At 56.2% G+C, this 20,178-nt stretch overlaps 4 protein-coding genes across 4 annotated transcripts; 1 reads left to right on the top strand and 3 right to left on the bottom strand.

Annotated features, from left to right (window-relative positions):
• Window positions 1-3,474: 3,474 nt before the first annotated feature.
• On the bottom strand, window positions 3,475-5,842 carry IE81DRAFT_284553 (hypothetical protein; the record flags this gene model as incomplete). Its single annotated transcript, XM_025511593.1, has 5 exons — window positions 3,475-3,594; window positions 3,673-4,725; window positions 4,801-5,000; window positions 5,067-5,218; window positions 5,292-5,842. The coding sequence occupies 5 exons, from the start codon at window positions 5,840-5,842 to the stop codon at window positions 3,475-3,477; spliced, it is 2,076 nt and encodes a 691-aa protein (XP_025373215.1).
• A 1,731-nt stretch (window positions 5,843-7,573) lies between these two features.
• Window positions 7,574-11,238, bottom strand: IE81DRAFT_363484 (hypothetical protein). The gene is made up of 4 exons (XM_025516776.1): window positions 10,088-11,238; window positions 8,070-10,008; window positions 7,865-7,998; window positions 7,574-7,792 (listed from the first exon to the last, which is right to left on the bottom strand). The coding sequence occupies exons 1-4, from the start codon at window positions 10,806-10,808 to the stop codon at window positions 7,743-7,745; spliced, it is 2,844 nt and encodes a 947-aa protein (XP_025373214.1). The 5' UTR covers window positions 10,809-11,238; the 3' UTR covers window positions 7,574-7,742.
• Window positions 11,239-11,968: 730 nt separating this feature from the next.
• On the top strand, window positions 11,969-15,808 carry IE81DRAFT_319424 (hypothetical protein). The gene has a single exon (XM_025512720.1). The coding sequence runs from the start codon at window positions 12,141-12,143 to the stop codon at window positions 15,549-15,551; it is 3,411 nt and encodes a 1,136-aa protein (XP_025373213.1). The 5' UTR covers window positions 11,969-12,140; the 3' UTR covers window positions 15,552-15,808.
• On the bottom strand, window positions 15,655-16,889 carry IE81DRAFT_81716 (hypothetical protein). Its single transcript, XM_025517671.1, has one exon. It carries the CDS (start codon window positions 16,813-16,815, stop codon window positions 15,757-15,759), a length of 1,059 nt encoding a protein of 352 aa, XP_025373212.1. The 5' UTR covers window positions 16,816-16,889; the 3' UTR covers window positions 15,655-15,756.
• Window positions 16,890-20,178: the final 3,289 nt, after the last annotated feature.

Here is a 20,178-nt window from a genome sequence, read left to right as displayed (position 1 = left end):
GGCAATCACCAGCCAACCCGTCAGCCAGCCAGCCAGCAGCTCGTCAGTTGGGTCCAAGGTTCGCCCTTGCGAGGGCGTCAGATCGGGCACGCTGTCACCATCATCAGCCAGCTGACTCCCGTAGGAGCAGTGTGTGCTGCATCTGAAGGCAGGGCGAAGACGGGAAGGTTGTCTGCGGGTGTTGCTCATGTCTGCAGCTCGAGGTTGAGGCAGTATCGACCCTGAGTTCAGGATCGTAGGCATACGCATGCAGCGCTCATCACTCTCCCAACTCCCATGATGCCAAGGATGTGAGAAGATGATGAGCGGATCATTGCGCTCTGATTCTGACTCGTCACTGGCTGCGTCTTGATTGAGAAGGCTGTCTTGCGCTCCAGACCCTGCAGCCATATGGAGCAACCGTATATACACATGTTTGCACGCCTGGCCGCCGCAGACAGCAGAAACGTTGATCAATCGATAATGTCGCGGAAGTGAGACCTGTTAATTATTGCTGCTTCACGCGCGGTTGCAGCAATGAGTGAATCAAAGATGGAGCGAGAATTATAGCTGAATTGATCCTGCCTTTCGGCTGTCACGGGCGGAGATGCCCAAATTGGTGCAATCAAGCTCATCACCGCTGCTGCTCCGTCCGTCACCAATTGCTGCGCCCGTTCCTCATCGATTTGCTTGAATTTGATTCGGTAAAGCTGCGCGCAATTGCGGTCGTGCTCGTGGGCCTCCGTGACAGCTAGAAGACGTACCCGCCGTTGGCGCTTCACGTCACCACCTTCTCAAAGAGTCAACTTTTAGCTGCCATGAACGGCCATGGGCGACAGTGCTGCGACGTACGTGTATGGAACTGCTGTGTGGAATGCCGCGTCTGCGAGCGGCCGCGGGTGTTGCAATTACCCAGCTGCTACAGCAGTTGCATAAGTGAAGTCAGAGTGCCGCGCTTCCGAGCCGACATACTAGCGGTCCGAATTTGTGAGGGTAGGTGCTGCATGGATGAGTGGATGGTCATCAGAGATTGAGCCGATCCGGTCGTGTCCATGCATGGAATCGCCTAGCTGGTTCGGTGTTCAGGCTGAGAACACGACCGTCGAGCGAGGGCAGTCGTGGGTCACGAGATGTGCAAGTGTGCACACATAGCAATTAGCACCTCGAGAATGATCACGAGTATTGGGTCCTGATGAGTAGTCTGTGTCAGTCGATGCAGGATTCTTGATTCAGGATTCGTGGTTGATCAGTACACGCGATCTGCTTTTCGCGCCAACTCACATGAGAGCACGATCGAGGCAAGCCGCAAGAGCCCGCAGCTGATCCGGCTCTGGACGTACTCAAGACTCAACTCGAACTGTCGATATCAATTCTGAACTACCACTCATGTATACAATTTGAATCATAAAGACACCTCGCTCTGACGCCCTTGACATGACTCATCCGAGTCGAAATAGCGATGGTGTAGCGTCTCGGGCGATACATCCGCGGACTTGACTCACCATTTCGTGACTTGCGATTGAAATTGTGATTTTGATTGAATTGTCGACTCTTTGATCAAGCCAGCCAGACATTGTCTATATATATATAGCCGATTCAATCGTGCCTTGCTGGTCGACACAGCAGAGGTGCATGCATGCACATCCCACCACCCAAACAACTTGCGAAAAGCAAGACTATAGACCAAGTACTACGAATTGGACCAAAACTTTTCCTCTCCCCAAGATGCGTACTCTACCTCCCAATCAAGAATCTTGAATGACCAGTCGAGTTTCAAACAAACCTTGCGCCCCTACACATGCTTGTGGAGAAGTGTGGCACGCAGTGGACGATGCCCGTCGTTCTGCGGCGCGCAAAACGTCCCATCTTCTCTCCGAGTGCATGGCCATCATGCACAGCAGCTTCATTTGCAGCGTTCAGTCGAGACTTCTAGCTCCTACGCAAGGTCATGCTTGTTTGGGATTCGCAAGCCTGTTTGCAAGTCCACTCGAACATGTATACTCGAGGCCAGCAAGCAATTTTCCTCGTAGATCGCATGCTGTATATACGGTATCCGAGGTATATCGAAGCCTGCAACGGCGCAGAGGTGGGTCGAGAAGCGGAGGGCGCACAAATTGTAGACAAATTGCATCGTCCCTCAATTTGATGATCCTTGGCAACCATGCTGCATCCTGCTCTTGACGGTGCACTCCGACCTTTGCGCCGCCAGATTCAGCTGACCCTCTGCTGGCGCCTGTCCGTCGAATCCATGTACCGACCGTGCAATCGTAAAGGAGGTTTCAAGAATCAAGAATGACTGTCCTGCTTGCCTAGAGATCATAAATATCGCAGTCTGCCGAGCGTACCACACTTGTTCGAGAGAGTTCGCGGGACGAGTATAGCCGCGCAACAAGGGGTAAAAGGCATTCGAGTCACGCGCGCGGCAAAAGTACGGTCATTAGGAGTCCTCCGCGGGAGTTTCGTACTCTACCGCGCAACCAGCCAAATGTACACAGCACCTGCGCTCAAAGGAGATATTCTAGAAAGGTGGCCAACCCCACTAGACCATCCGGCCCAAGCACGAATATCGATCAAAACATTTCCGTATTTAAATTCTTGAATCGCGTCCCTATAGTTGCCGCACCTTCACTTTAGAACTGGACGATTGAGTCGCTGATGATGCGACTTGTACGATGCCAGGGCTCGCTCCTATAGTGGTGAGTGCAACCTGACATCACAGCGAGGCTTGTGCACATGCAGTGAATGACGACGTGGCGTTTCCAACGCGGCCCGAAAAGAAGCTCTCGGTCCGTCTTTGTTCATGAAGCACAAGTTTCGGCCCACTCAAAGACTGCAACGACGCAATCTCGCTCACACGTGCTGTTTGAGCTTTGCGTTCCACTGCGAGTGGTGAGTCATGACTGGCTGCTCTTGCTCTCTATAGTCGCTTTGTTCATTCTGACTGCGACCAGCTCGACGCAAAGTGCAGTTTTGACTCAAATGACGACCACTTCGGGCATTGTGATCTCTATCGCCGAGCTGTTTTCGGCCAGCTCTGCGCATGCTGTCGTGTCTCCTCGATCTCACATACGATGCGCAGAGACTTCCTCTCAGACTCGATTCTGATGAGTTTATTCACTTTACGAGTCTCCGGACAGGCTTCCCGAAACGCAGTCGCATTCGGCGCGTCATTGCCGAGTTTCACACCTCACAAATAGTGCCCCGGGCAAAAAGCATCGAGCGGCCACCGGAGCTTACAGAGCGATGCGGTGGATCAATCGTCTCAGCAGTGCCTGAAGGCACAGCATCTTATCCAAGCCTAGCAGCCTGTATCTTTTTGAAGTCACCAAAGTCATCGCAAAGAGGTGTACTGCGAGGGCAGGCACATTCTTTTCTTTGGAGACGACAGCGCCATCAAATTCTAGATAGAATTGAGCATCATACTGTACTGAGTAGCTATGGAAGCTTTTTCGAAAACAAATACGAGGTCGTCGATGGCAAGTGTGTCGATCGAAATTATCCTTGGACGTCGTCGTCTTCTTCTTCGATGGCAGCTCCCACTTCAAGCTCGCCAACAACATCCCAGCGGCTACCTCCAGCCGAGGCGCAAAGATACTTGATGAACTTCATCACTCCCTGTGCAGGGCGGCGGAGACGAGCTTGTGATTTAAGTCTTGTATTGGCTCAACGATTGGCGAGACACAAATTGCTCACCTCATCCCTCAGGGCAATGCTAAGGGTGTTCCATGTGGGTGTGATGTTAAGCAACACCCCATCGTCGTCTTCGTCTTCGTCTTCGTCTTCGTCATCCTCCTCCTCTACTTCTGCGTCACGCATATCGACATCACCCTGGATCGGCGCGCCCTCCTCATTCTTAGGCTTCTTGACATTTCCACCGTACACTGCTGGATCCTCCTCATCATTAGCAGGTGCCATGTAGGCCTCCCAGCCTCCAACATCCCCGGTTTCCCAAGCTTGAGCCAACTCTTTCGCCTCAGCCTTGGTGATGCCTCCATTCGATTTCGTCGCGTTCGTCTTTGCGCGTTTTGCAGCAGCCTTCTTTGCAGCTAGTCCCTTGGGCGCAGTCGCGCCGCCTGAAGCGTCGATTGCACTTCGTCCCACATCCGGAGTGAGACCAAGGCAAATGTCCAGTACCGCCTCGCTATCTGCTCGTGCAAGCGTGTAGTCCAAACCTGGTCGGAAACGTCGGGTCTCGAAGGGACGTGCTCCAATCGGAACAAGTTGAGTCACGTTTGCCAAAAAGTGCCGGAAAGCCGGCGAGGGGAACAAGTGCGATCGCAGCAGGTCCAGCACACTTTCAGGGTCCGTAGGGATCGGTTGCGGAATGGGCGCGTTGGACAGAGCAGGCTTCGCGAGCTCGTCTTTGCCCACTAATGACAAGTACCGCTGGCGATGGGGTGGTCCCACAATCTTCCATCGCTCCGTGACACCGGTTTGGTGATCGGGAATCCTTGCCTGACCCCGCCCACCTTTCTCCCACCACCTAAGGCCAGCTTCTCCATCAGCGCTCTTCAAGGCCTTCTCGAGGCTAGAAGCTAGCTCTGGCCGCAGGACGTCCGCCAGCAAGATGTGCGATTCGTCGCCGAAACGTTCAAATAGCTGAGCTTGAGTCTTTGGCTGCAAGTAAGCCGGATTCAGAAATTGGGCCAGGTACGTCCGATCAACAGTACTGAGGGCTGAGCCGGGGAGGGGAGGGTTCAGCTCCTCGGGATATGCTTTAAAAGAGGCTGTTGCCTTCTTCGATGCCTGGTAAAAATGCAAGCGCCAAAATTTGCAGGTCAGCGCGCATCGCCAATAGACTTCAGACTTTGCTCAGCTTACAAGGCCTTCTGCACTGGCGTGCTCCTTTCGTTCTTCCTCTTCTCTTTCTTTATCCTGCTGGTCAAAGCCCTTCTCGTCAGGCTGTGGGCGGTGGAACCATCCACTGATGCTGAGTCTACTGCGGCTGGGATCCACAACCTCTTCGACGCTGTGGAAGGAATGGCCTGGCTGCACCGTGAAGAACGTGTACTGGTTCCACTCTGTCACGACAAGGGTAGGCCTGAGCAGCCAGTCCGACGGGAGCCGAGTGGAACGGCGGCACTCACTTGGCGGAATGACGACACTTGGGACATTGACAGGCACACCTCGAGAGACGGTTGGATACAATTCCAACGCCCCGCCGTACTCCGGCTTCCAATCCTCGCTCGGGTCGGGCAAGTAGAGTATGTAGGACAGCCGGCGAGTTCCGATGACGTCACTGAACGTGTCGAGAACGGCACATTAAGCTCGAATACGCATGAGGTGAAAGCGCCACGGCCAAGAAGACTCACTCGTGATTGAGTAGGTGGCATCCCGCACGATAGTCGTTAATGCTCATGTCCTTGTTCTTCGCGCTGAGCGGTCCGCATCCAGTCACGCTCATCAGCCAAGCCCTGAAAGGCTCGCTGTAGATGGCGTTGCGAACTCGCAGGAGATTTTGGAGCCTGCCGACTTCAGAGTCTGGCAAGCCGTCCAAGTTGGCGAGATCACCAGTCTGATTGACTTTGTAGATGTCCGTTTCCTTCTCGGTGAAACGCAGCTCTGCGACGATCTCCTCCCGGGCGGCTGTGAGCAGGGCATCGTTCAGCAAGCCATCAACCACACCGTGCTTATAAGGCTGAGAGGCGGCGTATTTGACAGCATGCTCCGAGTCTGAGTCGAGAAGACCTTGGGCAAAGGCTGTGCTTGCAGCAGCGGCATCGGCTCCAATAGTCGCAGCGACGTTCTGTTGTCGGGAGACGTTTGAGCCCGAGCGCGGTGCAGCCTTGATGAGCAAAGGGATGAGCGCGCCAGGAACAGGCTTGAAGTCTGGATGTCTGGTCGCCCGGAACAGAGCTTGCATGGTCCCGCTGTGCGAGGTGATGCTGATTACATCTTCGCCTTTTGAGCGTGCCCAAATGTCTGCCAGTGCGTCCGCAACCCGAGCTGACATTGCATCTGGGCTTTCTCGAATGTTAGACTATGCATCATAGAGAATCGAGAAGTCAGCCCATGCGCTAGTCCTACGTCCCCACAAATGGTGGCCTCTCTCTGGGATGGCACTTCAGGGAGATGCAGAACGAACCGCTGTCGCAACTCACGCTGAATACATCGTCTTGATCACCAATGGCGTCTTCAATGTCCCAACCTCGAGCTCTGAGCTTAGCGAGTGAAGCAGCTCCCCTCTGGTCACAAGTATGTCTGTCCGTAAAGTTTTCTCGCAGCCCTTCCATGACTCTCGGCGGCTTCTGCAGAGCTCCTCCAGCTTTCCACGAGCCATCAGCCTGGAGAATGGATTCGAGTCCCGCCCAAGTATTCAGCGCTGTGTTTGCTGATCGACCCAGAGGAGAAGTGAAGAGCGAGGTAGGCAGAGGCGCAGGGTCGGAGGTCGCAAGGGTGTCATGAAAAGCTTTCTTGATCGCCAACGCTTGCTCGACGCCCACATCGGTGAGTGGCGGGTCCGGTCCCCACACATCGTCGCCGTCTCCATTCAGCAAGGACCACTTTGCGTCCCACGCCTCTGTGCCGAACTTTGCCTCTGCGACATCTGCGGATTCAAAGGTTGACGTCAACAAGTTGAGGTCAAGAAGCGAGTCTATTCAGTCGGCGTTTATCTTTCCTGGATCGCACGTCTCCATGAACTCACTGTGGTGCCCTTCCCCATGCCTTGCTGCATAGACAATCTTATACTCCTCCCCGCTCTCATCATCTCGTGCTTTAGCATTGAGTCCTGTCGGTGGCATAATCCCTTCAGCTGGCTGATCAAAGAGGTCGAGCTCAAAGCTGACCCGTTCCACTCACTCCTGACCTCTTGAAGCACCTCTTTCCAAGTATGCCCGGCCTTTACACCCAGGTTTGGAACGAGCTGAGGCAGCTTACTGGGCTCAGGCTCATCAGTGTAAATGAAGTGTCCGTCTAGCGCCTGTTCGGGCACAAAACAGGAAGTACATCGGGCAAGAAGTCAGTCGTTTGCCGTGGCGCTCTGTCCAGCGTCTGCCATAGCTCTGGCGCTCACCTGAAAATCAAACGGTGATTCCGGGGCCGTAAACATCTTGAGTAGGATCAGGCCAGCAGTGCTTTAGCTGCAGAGCATCAGCAAGTGTGCAGCACAGGTGCACGATGTCAGAACGAGTCTACAGGTCGTGGTTGTAGATGTAGGAGATGGTTCACGTGCTTAATTCTTAATTGCAACAAGCAAGGATCAAGATGCGATTCGTGATTTGAGGACGGGCCTCCGCTTGTCTGCGGAAGTGCAGTCAAAAATTTCCTCGAAACGGCCGAGCGCGTTTGCCTTACGCATGGGCCCTCCGACTGCATGGACGCGGCAGTTGCCCGTGCGCACTGCTTCTCGTGAAGCCATGCATCACTCGTGACTGTGAGTGGCACCAAGCAGGTAAGGCTGGGAGATGTTTGGATCCTCAAAAAGTCACCAGAGTTCCTCTTAAAGTCATGCAATCAACGATGCTTGCGATCGCTGCAGCAGACCGATTTTCGTGGCTCGCTGCGGCTTCGCTTGGTGATTGAGGAAAGAATTGAGGCCTCTATGCGCACATTAACTTTTTGCGACAACTTTTGCCTCAGAGTGAAAGAGCTAACGAGTTTCGGATTCAGCAGCACGAGCAGCGATAATACTAGCACAGAAGGGGCGACCCAGCAGCAAAATAGGGATTTTCGAAGAGCGAAAAGAAGCATCTCGGTGCGACACTGGGAGCGCTGAACGCGATACAAAAACAACAGAAAAGTTCGGGCGGATGACGTGGCAGTCAAAGAGCTCCAATGGATGTGATGAGTCGTCTCTGCTCGTTGGCAGGCACTGCAGAAAGACCAGCGATTGGAGACGCAATAAGCTCCGATCAGAACGCTGGAACAGGGTGACAGCACTTACTAGATAAAGTCACTCTGCGAGCTTCTAAAGCTCGAGCACGATGTTCTTCGTAGAGCGCACGTGAACTTTCTTTTAGAGTCTTGAGGTGTGTGAAGAGCAAAGCATAGCGCATGGCAGAAAAATCGGAATGGACCCTGCAATTGCAACCGAGCGTCAGTCGAAACTTTCAGAGTCGAGGACAGGAGGGAGCTAGATCTACACTCACGGATCTAAGACACTAGCATCGCCCCAAAAGTAAGACCTCTCAAAACGAGGGGCTGTGTCCCTCTGAATGGCTCCAATCTCAGCGTCTCGTTTGAGGCGTGCGAGTTTCGTCATCTCGGTCTGCGTCAAAGGGCGCATTGAAGATCTTCCAACGGTAGCAGATCTGGCGCTAGCGTCCGAGAGATTGAGTAGTCCCAATTCAGACACTCCGGTTCCGTTTGTCGTCCCCATTCGTTCGGCGATGCCAGGGGTCGAGGAGATCGCCAAGTCTGACGAACTTTCTCGGGCGCGCACAAATGGCGACCCAGTGGAGTTACTTCCCGGTGATGCGCCACCTGTCAGATTGGCAGGCAGGGGCGGCACAGGAGGCACATCCTGCGTGCGTGGTATAGCGCTGTCCAAAGGCGTGATGAGGCTGAATTCCTCATCTAGGGCAGCAGGCAAAGGAGCTTTGCGCAAAGTACCCGCAGAAGGTCGGCGCATCAAGCTTGCGGAGCTTCCAGGATTGGGCTCCCTGCGCAGAGCTGCTGGTAGTTGAAGTGGAACTGACTCGGGACCGAAGATGGCGAATGGTATGATCGATGCTAGCTGCTGCGCGCTCAAAGTCCCTAGAGCAGCATTTGTGGGCAAGTCGTCGAAGATCGGGGGAGTCTGTTTGAGCTCGATCGGGGAACCAGGCTCGCTTCGTTCATCGCCCGGCGATTGCGAGTCCATAGATGTCCGTTGACCAGCGATGCTGTACGTGCGCCTGGAGCGAATCCGAATGCGCTTTACAGGGGCATCTCTGCTTGACGGAGCAGCCTCGCCAGATTGAGCAATTGTACCATCGCGCTCTTCGTCCTCGTCGGAGTCATGAGAGTGTCCATTCGTTCGGGCTTGCCCCGGACCGAGGGCCCCGCCGTCTTGCTCTTCAGACTCTTCTCTGATATCGAATGGGCCTAAGCCAATGCCTGCCCGCATCAAAGACGACCTGACTGCTTCGCGCACCTCGACGAGGGCCGTGGCTGTGAGTAGGTCCGCTTTGCCGATGACGGGAATAATCGTCGCATGCTTTGCCAGCCTAGATATAGCTCTCAATTCTGCTGGCGACAGTGCAAGCTCGCGCTCCGCCGTTGCCTCTTCGTCAATGCCGTCTGAGTCCTCGCCGACATTCTGAAAAGTCTCCTTGTGTTCTGCGAAAGGCGAGCCCAGTCCTCCGGAACTGCGTGCCTGACGCGCGCTTAAGGCATACGCAGGATCAGGAGAGCCATTGGCCATTGACGCGAGGCTTTGTCCCTGCCCCGCAGCGCGACCGACGGTCGCACTCTTTCTCAAACCTGACAAGATGGCATCGCGTGCAGCAATGCCTTCTGATATGCTCTTCGTACGCTTGTAACCCGCACTCTCGTAGCTGCCACCAGCCGCGTTGGCCACATCGCGCTTGGAATCTGCGCTTACACTGCCAGCTACCGAGCCATTTCTTGCTAGCGCCGAGTCAAGCTTTGGACCATATGATCGGCTCAATGAAAGAGGATCAATGACGTAGATGACGCAGTCGATGTGGCTATCGGCCAGAGACTGAGCGGCTCTGCTGATCTTGGTCTCCTCTGCCAGTGTGCGACTTAGGCGGCTCTCAATCTCTCGCAGCAGACTTCGTACTTTTCTCTCAGTTTCCCACTCCTTCGTGGGAGCAAAGTCGAGCCCTGGTGTGTCTGTGATGCTGACCAAAATGCGGCTTGTCGGTAAGCCTGCAGCGGTGCTTGCTATGCTGGTCGGTCTGCGCCCACGAGAGCCCCGTGACATGCCAGATCCAGGTGTTGCAGGCAAAGGCAGGATGGCATCGGAAGCAAGATCAAAAGCGGGCAGATTAATGACGGTGCGCGTTGGCAGGGGAATCGGCGGGTTGTGTAGTCGTGTGCGGTGCGTTGGGTTTGTGGAGAGTCCATGACCTATCAATTGAGCTGAACGCGCAGACAAGGTAGGAAAGACGCTCAGCATATGACTGATCAGCACGTGTCATCACATCAGGGGAACGCTCACGATCCAAAGACTGCACGCTGCCTTCCTTTTCGCAGCTCGCGATCAGTGTCCGAATCCAGCTAGTCTTTCCTGTGCCCGCTGCGCCTGCAACGAGTATGTTGAGAGGTGTTGGCGCCTTGCTACGGCGAAGCGATCGGCGCCTTCCAGCCTCAATGGCTGCACGTCTCGCTTGCGGGCTTTGCTGCGAAACAGCGTTTGGCGAGTTGCGGAAGTCCTGTTCACTTGCCGGCGAAGCGCGGGTAGGCTTGTATGCGCTCGGTGGAGGTCTGTGCTGCGCTGTAGGTGGGATTGTAGATTTGGCAAGCGGGGTGCTAGCGATCGGCGCTGCAAGAGGTGACGAGGATGCATAATCGACAACACCCTCTCGGGTCCAGGGACGATGGTACTGAGGTACACTCGCGGAATTGCCGAGCCTCGAAGCCGCTGACGTCTTTGAGGGAGAATGATCGCTCGGGAGCTTCGGCTTTTGCGGCTCAGCTTGCCGGGTCTGTCGAGCTGCAGGCGTCTGTGCAAGGGAGCTCGGTAGCGAGGCCGGAAGTGCCTGCTGCGTCTTGGCATTGCGATCAATTTGAGCAAGATCAGAGTCCGTCGAGGCTGGCGCGGCCATACCATAAGCAGCGTTGAGATCGGCTACTGACTCCAGCCCGGGCAAGGCGAGGTCAGGCAAGGCCGGTGCCGCCTTGGACACCTTGGGAATAGATCGCCGACGAAATAGCGGCATCTTCTCTACGCGAGCAGATAAGTACGTCTTTTTCGTGCGTTTGCAGGTCTCGAGGGGCGGCAACTTGGAAGGGCGAGCGGCTGCTGGACAAGACTGAGGCGTGATTTGCTTCTGTGCTGACCGATTATCTGGTATGTAGCGCCATACAGCACGTGCGCCGCGTCGGGGTCCAGGGAAGATGGAGGTATTGGCAGGAAATGAGAGCGGAAGGTGTCGACCTTTATAGCGAGCATGGGCGCACACCGGACGTGTGCTACTCGCGTTCTCTCCCTCTCTCTCTCTTTCTCTTAGCTTCACGTCCGTCGTGGGTGCGGGAGCGCCTCACTGTGGGTACGTATATCGTTGTTGTCGCGTACTACTCGAGATGAGGAGCGCTTATGCGGACCGCGGCGGGACATCGTACGCGCACATTATTGTGATTGTGATTTCGATGTGCTGTATGCGGTAGGTATATAGGGTACATAAAAACACATGTATTTGACCCGCGGCGCAATGACACTTCTGCTGCTTGCACACATGCACAGATGATGCGGCTCGCGCGGCAGCAATCGAGCTGTCGGGATATGCACGCTCAAGCTCTGCTCTTTGTGATTCTACATCAGGCCCGTATGCATGCAGCTAGGGGCGTACGCCGCGTACCGGTGTGCATATTAGCGGCGGGCAAAGTCGTAAGTCTTGAGTCGTAAGTGCACGCTCGCTCCAGCGGAATTCATCGAGACTGACTCGGGACCCTCGACTCACGACGGCTGGTGACTCTTGACTCTGTGCCTCGCCTCAGTGCCAGGGCGCATAGCTCTTGCGCTGCATGCTCATTTCGGCACTCGCGGACCGTGGCTTTATGTATGCAGCCAGACGGAGCAAGAATTTGAATGTGAATAGACTGCATGGCTGGCGCCCAGGCCAATTTCTATCCGCATTCCGCAAAGCCACCCCGAATCGTGAATCACTGCATGCGGGCCTGGTGTGCGAGCCGGTCGAGGGAGCAGCAGTCACGTGACTTGTTTCGCGGACATGGACGAGATCGGTCACGTGTCTGTGCTCATACCTCTCGGCCGGGATAACGACCCATGTGGCCGTGCAGGGTTGAAAGGCTAGGAGACACCATAAAATTGCTGAAGGTGGGCTCTGTGATGGGTGCGTTCTTCTGACAACTAGAGGGAAGGGACTAATTCCAAGAAACACATCTATCAATCCCCTCACAATGGCAGAAGTTTGTGGGATGCTTTTGCAACTCCAATCCCGATGACTCATCTATAGACGCTTGACGCAAGGCGTAGGTCCAGAGGTGCGCTCATGCGCTCACGATTGGCCTGTGGCACTCTACGCCCCTCGATGCTCAATGCTCCATCCGGTGCGAGTCAAGTGTTCAGGGTCTCGTCGGGTGCTGCAGACAAGCCCAGCGCGGAGCCTATCAGCTCCGGCAGCACATTCTCGGCCTTTGGCACGGCTGGTGCTAGGCACCGCTCGGCAGCCTGGGCAGCGAAAGGGCCTCACATTGCGACATCTGATGACACGCCAGGAGCGCGGCCTTCTTCTAGCTCTTCAAGGCTACCAGCTGCCTACTTCCGCCGCCAATCAGCTCTCGGAGACTCGCACTCTAACGACGTAGCGCAACGATCCCAGTGCCCAAGTGAAATTCAAGAAATGCTCGGCCCTTCAGTCGGTCGTTCTGCATCTCCCTTCTCGAGCGACTACTTCGGCTCTGGCCGCATACGTACCGAGGAGGCGAAGCTGTCAACTTCCCTCCCTTTGGGCTTGGGCTCTCAAAGCCTCGAACAGCACATGACCGTCGACATTTCCCACGCTGCAAGCGCGCATTGTAGCGCAGACCCGGAGTTGGAGAGGATTTGGGAAGCTCTTGCCCGAGCTGAGCCGCTGCTGGCTGCTGAACGGCTGATCAGCTTTGTCGAGGATAGATGGGACGTACGACGAGGCAGTCCCGAAATCCTCGGGGCTGCAAAAGGTGGAAAGGGAGCCATGCTCGAGTTCCACGCAGAGGAAAAGGGCAAACAGCGTGCATCAGCAGACATGCTGGGTGCCCTTCCCCAGGCTGCGGCAATGACGCTGCTCGCCCTCAGCGGCCGTTTGCCATCTGATGTATTGGGTCGCCGCAACATAGACTCTCAGCGCAAGGTAGCTTACAGACCTAGCTTCGCATCCCGCGAGCATACAGAGGCAGCTACTCTTATGTTCGACCTCTGCATCGTCCTCCCCTATCAACCCAACACCCCCAAGAATCGCGGTGCTCGGCCCTCGATCAGCGCAGCTCATTTTGAGCTGGATCATCTCGATGGCAAGTTTCATGCTGGCGCCGACTACATTAGAGCAGTGCTCAGGAATGGACAGTGCGCCAAAGCGGCCCGATCGTTTCGCTCACTTGTGGTGAGCGCTCGGAGCGAGCGTCGCGCTCTAGATCAGCAAGCATCGCCCGGCACGCGGCTGCCTCCGCGACTGCTGATCGACATGCGCGATGCAATCTCGCCAACACCTTCCCCGGGAGCGAACGGAAGTTGGCCTGGGGTGGAATTAGATCGAGCGGAGGCTCTGCTGCTGTTGGGTCAAATGCTTCGTGATGGTCTCTTGCCACTCAGTGCGGGCCCGTCTACTCATCGTTTCGGAAGTGCAGAACGCTTGCCACCCGCAGTTCTGTTGCGACGTCTATCGAAGCTAGCAGACGCTTCAGGCGAGCCTGCAATACGAGCGAGTGCGATTCTCGCATCTCTTGCTGCTAAGCACTCCGCCCCAATACTACCAGTAGGGGCCAGTAGCACGAGCGACCACCTCAATGTTTCCCCTACATCGTCCGATCTTCGCGCTCTAGACGTCAGCAGTCTCAACACTCTGCTTCACCATCTTTTACGTCCAGGACACGACGGAAAGGCGGCAGAACTGCTTCTGAGACAGAGCCTGGCGCGCGGGATCAATCCGGATGGCGTCACCACGAATTTGATTTTACGTCGTGCGACATTGCGCGGCAATAAACGGCTCGGCAATGCAATGTTGCGCATGCTGAAGGGCTACGTGACGGAGCGCTCATGCCGCTCCACCAACCTGAAGGAAAGGCCGTTGACATCCACACCGGGCTTCGGCAAGGTAATTGAAACGGGAGGAGCGGCTTTCAATGCCCACAAAGGAGGCGTAAGCTCAGCATACGATCTTAGCAACCAGCTCGTCGAAGCTATGCGCACCAACGATTCCTATCGCATGGTTGCCATTCTGGCGCATGCGACAGCCACTGGCAGGACGCGAAGACCCAGTGCAGAGTCGCTCGCTGCGCGAAGGAGCTCCCTTGTGCCTACGCGGACCACTGATCGACGCAGCTCTGCTGGATCTTCACGTCAGCATCTGCCTGGTGCACAGCCAGCATCGATCTTTCGCGCCATCTATCCCTTTCTGCATCTGCGACCTCCGAGACGTCTGCCCAGGACCGTGAGAGCACCAAAGGGCGTGATACTCACGCCCTCCCAACGACAAGATCCGCCGCCGGTCGGAGCTCCGGAGCTTCATCCTCGTGTCTTGAGCACCTTTCTCAACTTGTGTGTCAAGACTGGACGCGTTGGACTCGCCGAACGGGTGTGGCGCTTGATGAAGCAGACATCCGCCCGTTCTCGATCAGAGCTAGCTCTTGCACAGCGCACAGGTGCTCACACGTTTTTAACGCCCAATGCTGCGAGAGGGCTGACTGCTTGGCACGTGCCCATCGAAGCTGCCACTTCTATATTTCGGACATATGCTCGGGAAGCTCGGATTGGACTGAGACTTGTGCGACGACCCCTCCGCTCAAGTCGCCTGAAAGCGTACACGAGGCTCGAGGCGCGACTGGGCATGCGTGCGGCCACGCCGAGACCGATGCAGCAGCGCGGATCGAGTGACAGAAAATTGGGATCCGTAGCTTGGCCTGGGAGAAAGGGCAAGGCCTACGGGCTGCTACCTCTCGCTTCCCGCACGACGAGCAAGTCGCGTGCGGTACCAGACTTATCCCGCAGTCTTCAGATGAGGCGAAGACGAAGGAAATGTTTCCCAGTCGGCTGGGGAATATATGCTCTGCGCAGGCAAATTCCGAGAGCGTTCATGGCTCGGCGAGTTGCTAAGAGCGAGTATCTGGCGCTTCGGCAAGAGTGGCAACTCGGACAATGGACAGACAGTGCACCCCGAGTCGCCTCGTCGCCCCGCGAAATTACGACGCGTCCGGATGGACTCTTTTTCGATGCGCTGCTAGACATTTTTGGCAGGCGACGCGATATGCGGGTCCGCCGCGCCAAATTCCACGCCAGCACTGGACTCTTTCTCAGCAGGCGTGGGACAAGAGGAAGGACGTCTGATACCCGGAGTGCAGCTGTCGGACCTCCCCTCGGCGAAGGGCTAGAGGATGTTTCTAGCATACCCACGCCAGCAGAAGTCGCCGAGAAGCTAAAGGATCGCGTCGCGGAAAGTTTCGACTCAGCGTCAGACCACCCTATGCTGCTTCTAGTTCTATGCGACATGGCCGAGTGTGGTGTACCCATCCCTCTGGCTTTCCAGCATTTGTTACCTCTGGGAGTGCCATCGCCAAAGACGGATCATCATGTTGGCAGCGCGTTTCGGGTTGACAAGCGGTACAGAACGCTACCTGCGCACGATGCCGTCGCTCGAAGAATGCATCAGCAGCGGCTCGAGAAGAAGGCTCGTGACGGCAAGGCGGCGACCATTGCGCGCGCGCTACGCAAAGCAAACCAGGTCACAGTTAAGAAGGACGAAGTGTAATAGCACCTGATCGGCATCAAGTCATTCGGTATAGCACGCGCAACGCATTACATTTGCACATTTTTTGTATCACCTGGTGGCATGCTCGAAAGGTTGATTGGTCACAGCGTGCGAAGTTGCATCATTTTCAAGTTGCGCAAGTTGCAAGGTGAATGTTGTTGTGGAGCTAAGAAGGCGTATTTGTACAGAGCAAGGAAAGGCTTGCTCAAGAAGCAGCGGTCCTCGCCTTCTTTCTCGTAGAACCACTAGCATTTGCTGCAGATGAAGTAGACTTGTCCTTGGCTGCCGCCCGCTGATTGCCTCTTGCAGTCGAGACTTGGTTGGAAGCGTGTTCGTTGAGTGTTGATGAGTGCTTCTCTCCGGTTCCAGAAGCGTCGTTCGCGGTTGCCTCATCGGCCGTGGTCGTTTCTTCTTCCTTGTCCAAAGCCCAACGACGCAATGCTTGCCAGACTCGGGTTCGCTCGCGCTTGACAGCAGCAAGTCGAGCTCTCACCTCGTCCAGCCTCTCGACGTACTCTCTGCTATCGGTAGCCAGCTCGTGCAAGCAGTCGAGAGCGGCACGTACCACATCCCTTTGCTGAATTGGGCTCAGAACAGCTTGAGCAGGTGGCGGAAGGCCGGACTGATCATTTTCTTCGTGCGGCACCCCATTCGGCTGAATAGTGTTGGGGTCTGATCCTAGAGGAATTGGAAGTCCATTTGACGTGACGAAGAGAGGGTCGAGCCTTTCGAAGCTGGGATTGAGCTCATCCGCAGTCAGATTGGTGCCGTCCGCTCCAATAGCGTCCGCATCGATGGCGCGATGAGTGAATGGGCCGCCTCTAGTGTCCACGTAGAGGAAGGGCGGGTTGTAGGGAAGCATCTGTAAGCTGTCAGGTGGCATGTCTGACGGCCTCATACTGTCTGGGAGAACGGAGCGTTCCATGTCGGCAAAGCATCTCCCGAGCGCCCGACCGAGAGTCCCTTCGCTTTCCCTGAGATCAAGCGCCGTCTTGCTAAGCGCTGCGATGTGTGGGTTTCTGAAAGTGTGCCGCAAAGTGTGACTTGAAAGCAAAGCGCGAGGCGTGCTGATGGGCCGCAGCAGTGTAGGTGCAAGAGCAGTAGACGTGAGCAGCTCGGGCTTCAAAGCTCCTCCATGGTCAAGATGGCCCCGTCGTAGTGCAGCATCGAGGCGCTCCTCAGCTGAAGGAACAGGCAATGACAGGTGAGGATAAGGTGCCGCCTTCAATAGAGATTGGATGCCAGCTCGCTGCAGAGCAGCCATCCTCAGTCGCACCCTATCGTTGACCTGCAGGATCCCAAGGCCGGAGAGGCCGAGTTAGCAAGCGCTCTCGCCACCAATGCCGCCGCTGTCGTCCACCGGGGTATGAATTGTACTCACCTCTTTCTCCCCCCGCGCTTCGGTCCAGCCTCCAAGCTTTCCACGCCGAATCCACCTCACGCCATCTCTTCGCTTGAGCTTATTGCCTCGATTGCCTGTGCTATTTAGACGACCCTGGAACGCTTCCGGGTCGTGCGAAGCTGGATGGTACTCTTCCGGACCGTCATCGTCCAGCACGCCCGACTCGCTCGCCTCCTCATCATGAACATTGTTAGTCCGAAGAGCGTGGCGCGGTCTTTTGGCCATTCGCGAGGCGTCAATAGCAGACGAGTACGGCACCTGCGGGCCTAGCCACGGAGCTAGACCTTTCGCGGAGTAGGGCAGAGGATGCTGGCTGAGCTCTGGCGAAGACAATCGAGAGGACGACGCCTCCGAGGTATCGGAATAGTATGTCGGATGATCGTTCGATGGCAAGGACCTAACGATTAAAGTGGAGCGAATGAGCATCGCAGCGAGTCAAGGGCCGCTCGAGTTGCTTGGGGACCGTACTCACAGCCAGGTCAGTCTATCCTCGTTTTCCTGTGCCGCAACTTCATCTCTCTCTCTTCTTTGTCTATCCTGCGCCTCTTGTTCTCTCCTCTCGCGCTCCGCACGTTCGATTCGCTCTCTTTCCAGCCCTGCAGCGCGCACTTGGTCCACGGTGGGAGCCTGATTCTGGGGCGGACCATTTCCTGACCCCATCGGTGGATTTGGCAGTGCTCCAACAGAGCTTTGTTTCGTTGGCGGGCGCGAAGCGGCTCGTGCATGGGCCTGACTGGCAGCGGTAGGCTGCTGCAAATGCTGCGCTTGTTGAGGAGGTGGAGGAGACAGTGGTCGATCTGGTCTCGTGGACCGTGATTCGACAGCTTCTGTGGAGGTCGACGGGGTACTAGAACTGTGCCCTGCCTTTGATTGGGTCGGTGACCCAGATCGTAAGGGCTTCGAGGGTCCGGCAGCGGCGAGTCTATCATCTGGTCCATACGTGCCATTGGGACTTGGCTCTTGGCCTGTCGCTGTTCTTGCCCTCTCAAAGGGCATTCCATGGCGATCGCCGTCTAAATGGCTTTCTGCGACTGGGCTCGCACCTTTCCCTGTTGCATTCGTGGATGCCTGAATGGCACCATCCTGGATGCCGTCTTCTCCATTCTGTGCCGATTCAACGCGAGCGTCTTGCACCTCAGGCAGAGCAGTGAGCGGCGTTCGCGGCGATTGTGAGCGAGTGATGCGGCCTGGAGATGCCTTTGGCACCACTAGCGTCGAGCCTGTCGCAGTGCCTGCAGGCACGGAAGCTGTAGCAGACGTGCTGTTGGCTCTGGAACCGGACGGTCTTTGTCCTTGCGACGACTCGGTCGGAGACAAGGCCTTCGCAGGCTGAGCAGTAGCTGCGCCTCCTCCTGCGCCTGCCCGTGGAACTTGTGACGCTGCCTCCGACTCACGCGAAGTAGCTTGCGTCTGTGCATCGTGGCTCAATCCTTCAGCCTTCTGTCCGCTGTCAGAGCTAGCCGTGAGAGGCGGCGTTGGCAACTTCGGTGCCTCCGCAGCGACGCGCGCAGCAGTGATGTCTGACTCAGTCTGTCCGGCGGCTGCCTCAGTAGGCTTCTCTGGCTCCTGAACTTCCGCTTGCGGTTGCGCCTGCAAGGTCTGCTCTGTTGCGGCAGGAACGGCGTGCGAAGTGGGCGATAGTGCTTGGCCGAAGCTGTCCGACTCGCCAGGCGACACGGTCTTATCGGGACCGAAAGCGCCATCCATCAGAGGAAGTCGCTCGGCGATGGGCAAGGATGGAACGTTTTCTGATGCAGGTTCGTCTTCGGCAGGTGCAGCTGAAAGACTCTTGTCAGGCGTTGGGGCGTCCCCCTTCGGCTCGACAGTGGGAGCAGTCACGTCCACCCCTGACTGCGAAGATGCAACAGCAGCTTCGCTGGTGGTCGTTCTGGTCGCCAGTGCAGCTTTTGTGTTATCGTCTACCTCCTGCGAGGGTGCGCCGCCAGGTGCGGTGCTGGGCAGGCCCGACGAGGTGCCACTCGAAAGCGCAGCAGTAGCAGCAGCCACAGCACTCGCACTGGATCCGATCAAAGAGGTCTGCAGCGAGCCCATTTCTGACACAGGCACGCTCTCCGGGATCTCGGTCATTGCTGCCGGGATATCGGCAGTCGTTTGGTCTGATGATTCGGCGGATGGCACTGGCGCGGCTTCCTGCGTGGAGGATTGCTCTGCACCAATCGCGACAGGCGCTTGCAGCAATGTATCGATCTCGGTAGAGCTCAAGGGCGCCGATGAAGAGTCGACGGGCTCCAACTGTGATTCTGCTTCATCCGGTGGAGGAAGTCCCAAAGCAAGGTCCACAGCTGAGTCTGCTGAGGGAGCGGCTGAAGAGGGAAGAAGATCGAGGCTGGCAGCGACGCCTGAAGGATTCAAATCCGTGTTGTCGACATCCATAGGAGCGCCTACGGTATTGGCAAGGATGTCGTCGATGCTTGGCCGAGCATGCTCGGAAGTATCAAGATCTCTTGTGACGGCAAAGGTTTGTTTGAGTGAAGTATCGACGGCTCCTTCCGCTGACGGAGCGGATGGGTCCACAGCGGAAGACTCCTCAATGGCCGGCTGAGCATCTCCCGAGCCTGCGGCAGGTTGATCGATGTCCATTATTGCATGTATCGCAAGACGGAGCAGCGAGAGGTAGTATCATGCAACCATTGGGTTTCAGATGTCGATGCGACAGGGTTAAGCTTTACGCGTTTGAGCGGTCGGTGCTGGGAATACAAAGCTGATGTGTGTTCGCAAGACGTTCTGATTTGTTGTGATCGGTGAGCGCTTTCTCCTCTGAGCCGACAAATCTCGAATGCGAGAGCGGAGGATGGTGTAGGCGATGAGACGAGGTGATGACCCGCGACCCACTCACGCTCTTCTCAACAGCGACCTCCTCCTCAGCAGACTCCTGCTGATGATGCCCAGCACATCAGCAGCTTTGTCCGATTCCCCTCGATCTCCGCGTGCCTTCGCCGCGCATGGCGCGTCGCTGATGCTCTTGAATCTTAATGAGTATATTATAGACTCGCAGTGCGCGGGGCTGATCCTGCTGCTGCTCGGTGAATTTGCGTGCATTCTTGGTTCACGTGATCCACGATCGTGTGAGGTCCTCAAGCGTCGCGAATTGCCCGCCAGCAGCATGTTTCCTCGCACGAAAGATCATGCGCTAGCGCAACAGTCACGTGACGCAGCATGCACGTGTGGAACGTACCTTGCTCTTCCGGCCCTACTGCGCGACCG

This window comes from Ceraceosorus guamensis, assembly GCF_003144195.1.
Source record: "Ceraceosorus guamensis strain MCA 4658 unplaced genomic scaffold IE81scaffold_2, whole genome shotgun sequence".
Classification (NCBI taxonomy): domain Eukaryota; kingdom Fungi; phylum Basidiomycota; class Exobasidiomycetes; order Ceraceosorales; family Ceraceosoraceae; genus Ceraceosorus; species Ceraceosorus guamensis.
Note: the sequence above shows the minus strand (reverse complement) of the source record. Positions and strands in the feature narration are given on the sequence as shown.

Bases quoted from the DNA above. Each gene is read 5' to 3' on its own strand.
- IE81DRAFT_363484 (XM_025516776.1), bottom strand. From the start codon at position 10,808: ATGCCGCTATTTCGTCGGCGATCTATTCCCAAGGTGTCCAAGGCGGCA. The intron at 10,009-10,087 runs GTGAGCGTTCCC...CTGCGCGTTCAG, and splicing joins CAGCGTGCAGTCTTTGGATC to CTCAATTGATAGGTCATGGA. The intron at 7,793-7,864 runs GTAAGTGCTGTC...GTCTTTCTGCAG, and splicing joins TCGCAGAGTGACTTTATCTA to TGCCTGCCAACGAGCAGAGA.
- IE81DRAFT_319424 (XM_025512720.1), top strand. From the start codon at position 12,141: ATGCTCAATGCTCCATCCGGTGCGAGTCAAGTGTTCAGGGTCTCGTCG.
- IE81DRAFT_81716 (XM_025517671.1), bottom strand. From the start codon at position 16,815: ATGGCTGCTCTGCAGCGAGCTGGCATCCAATCTCTATTGAAGGCGGCA.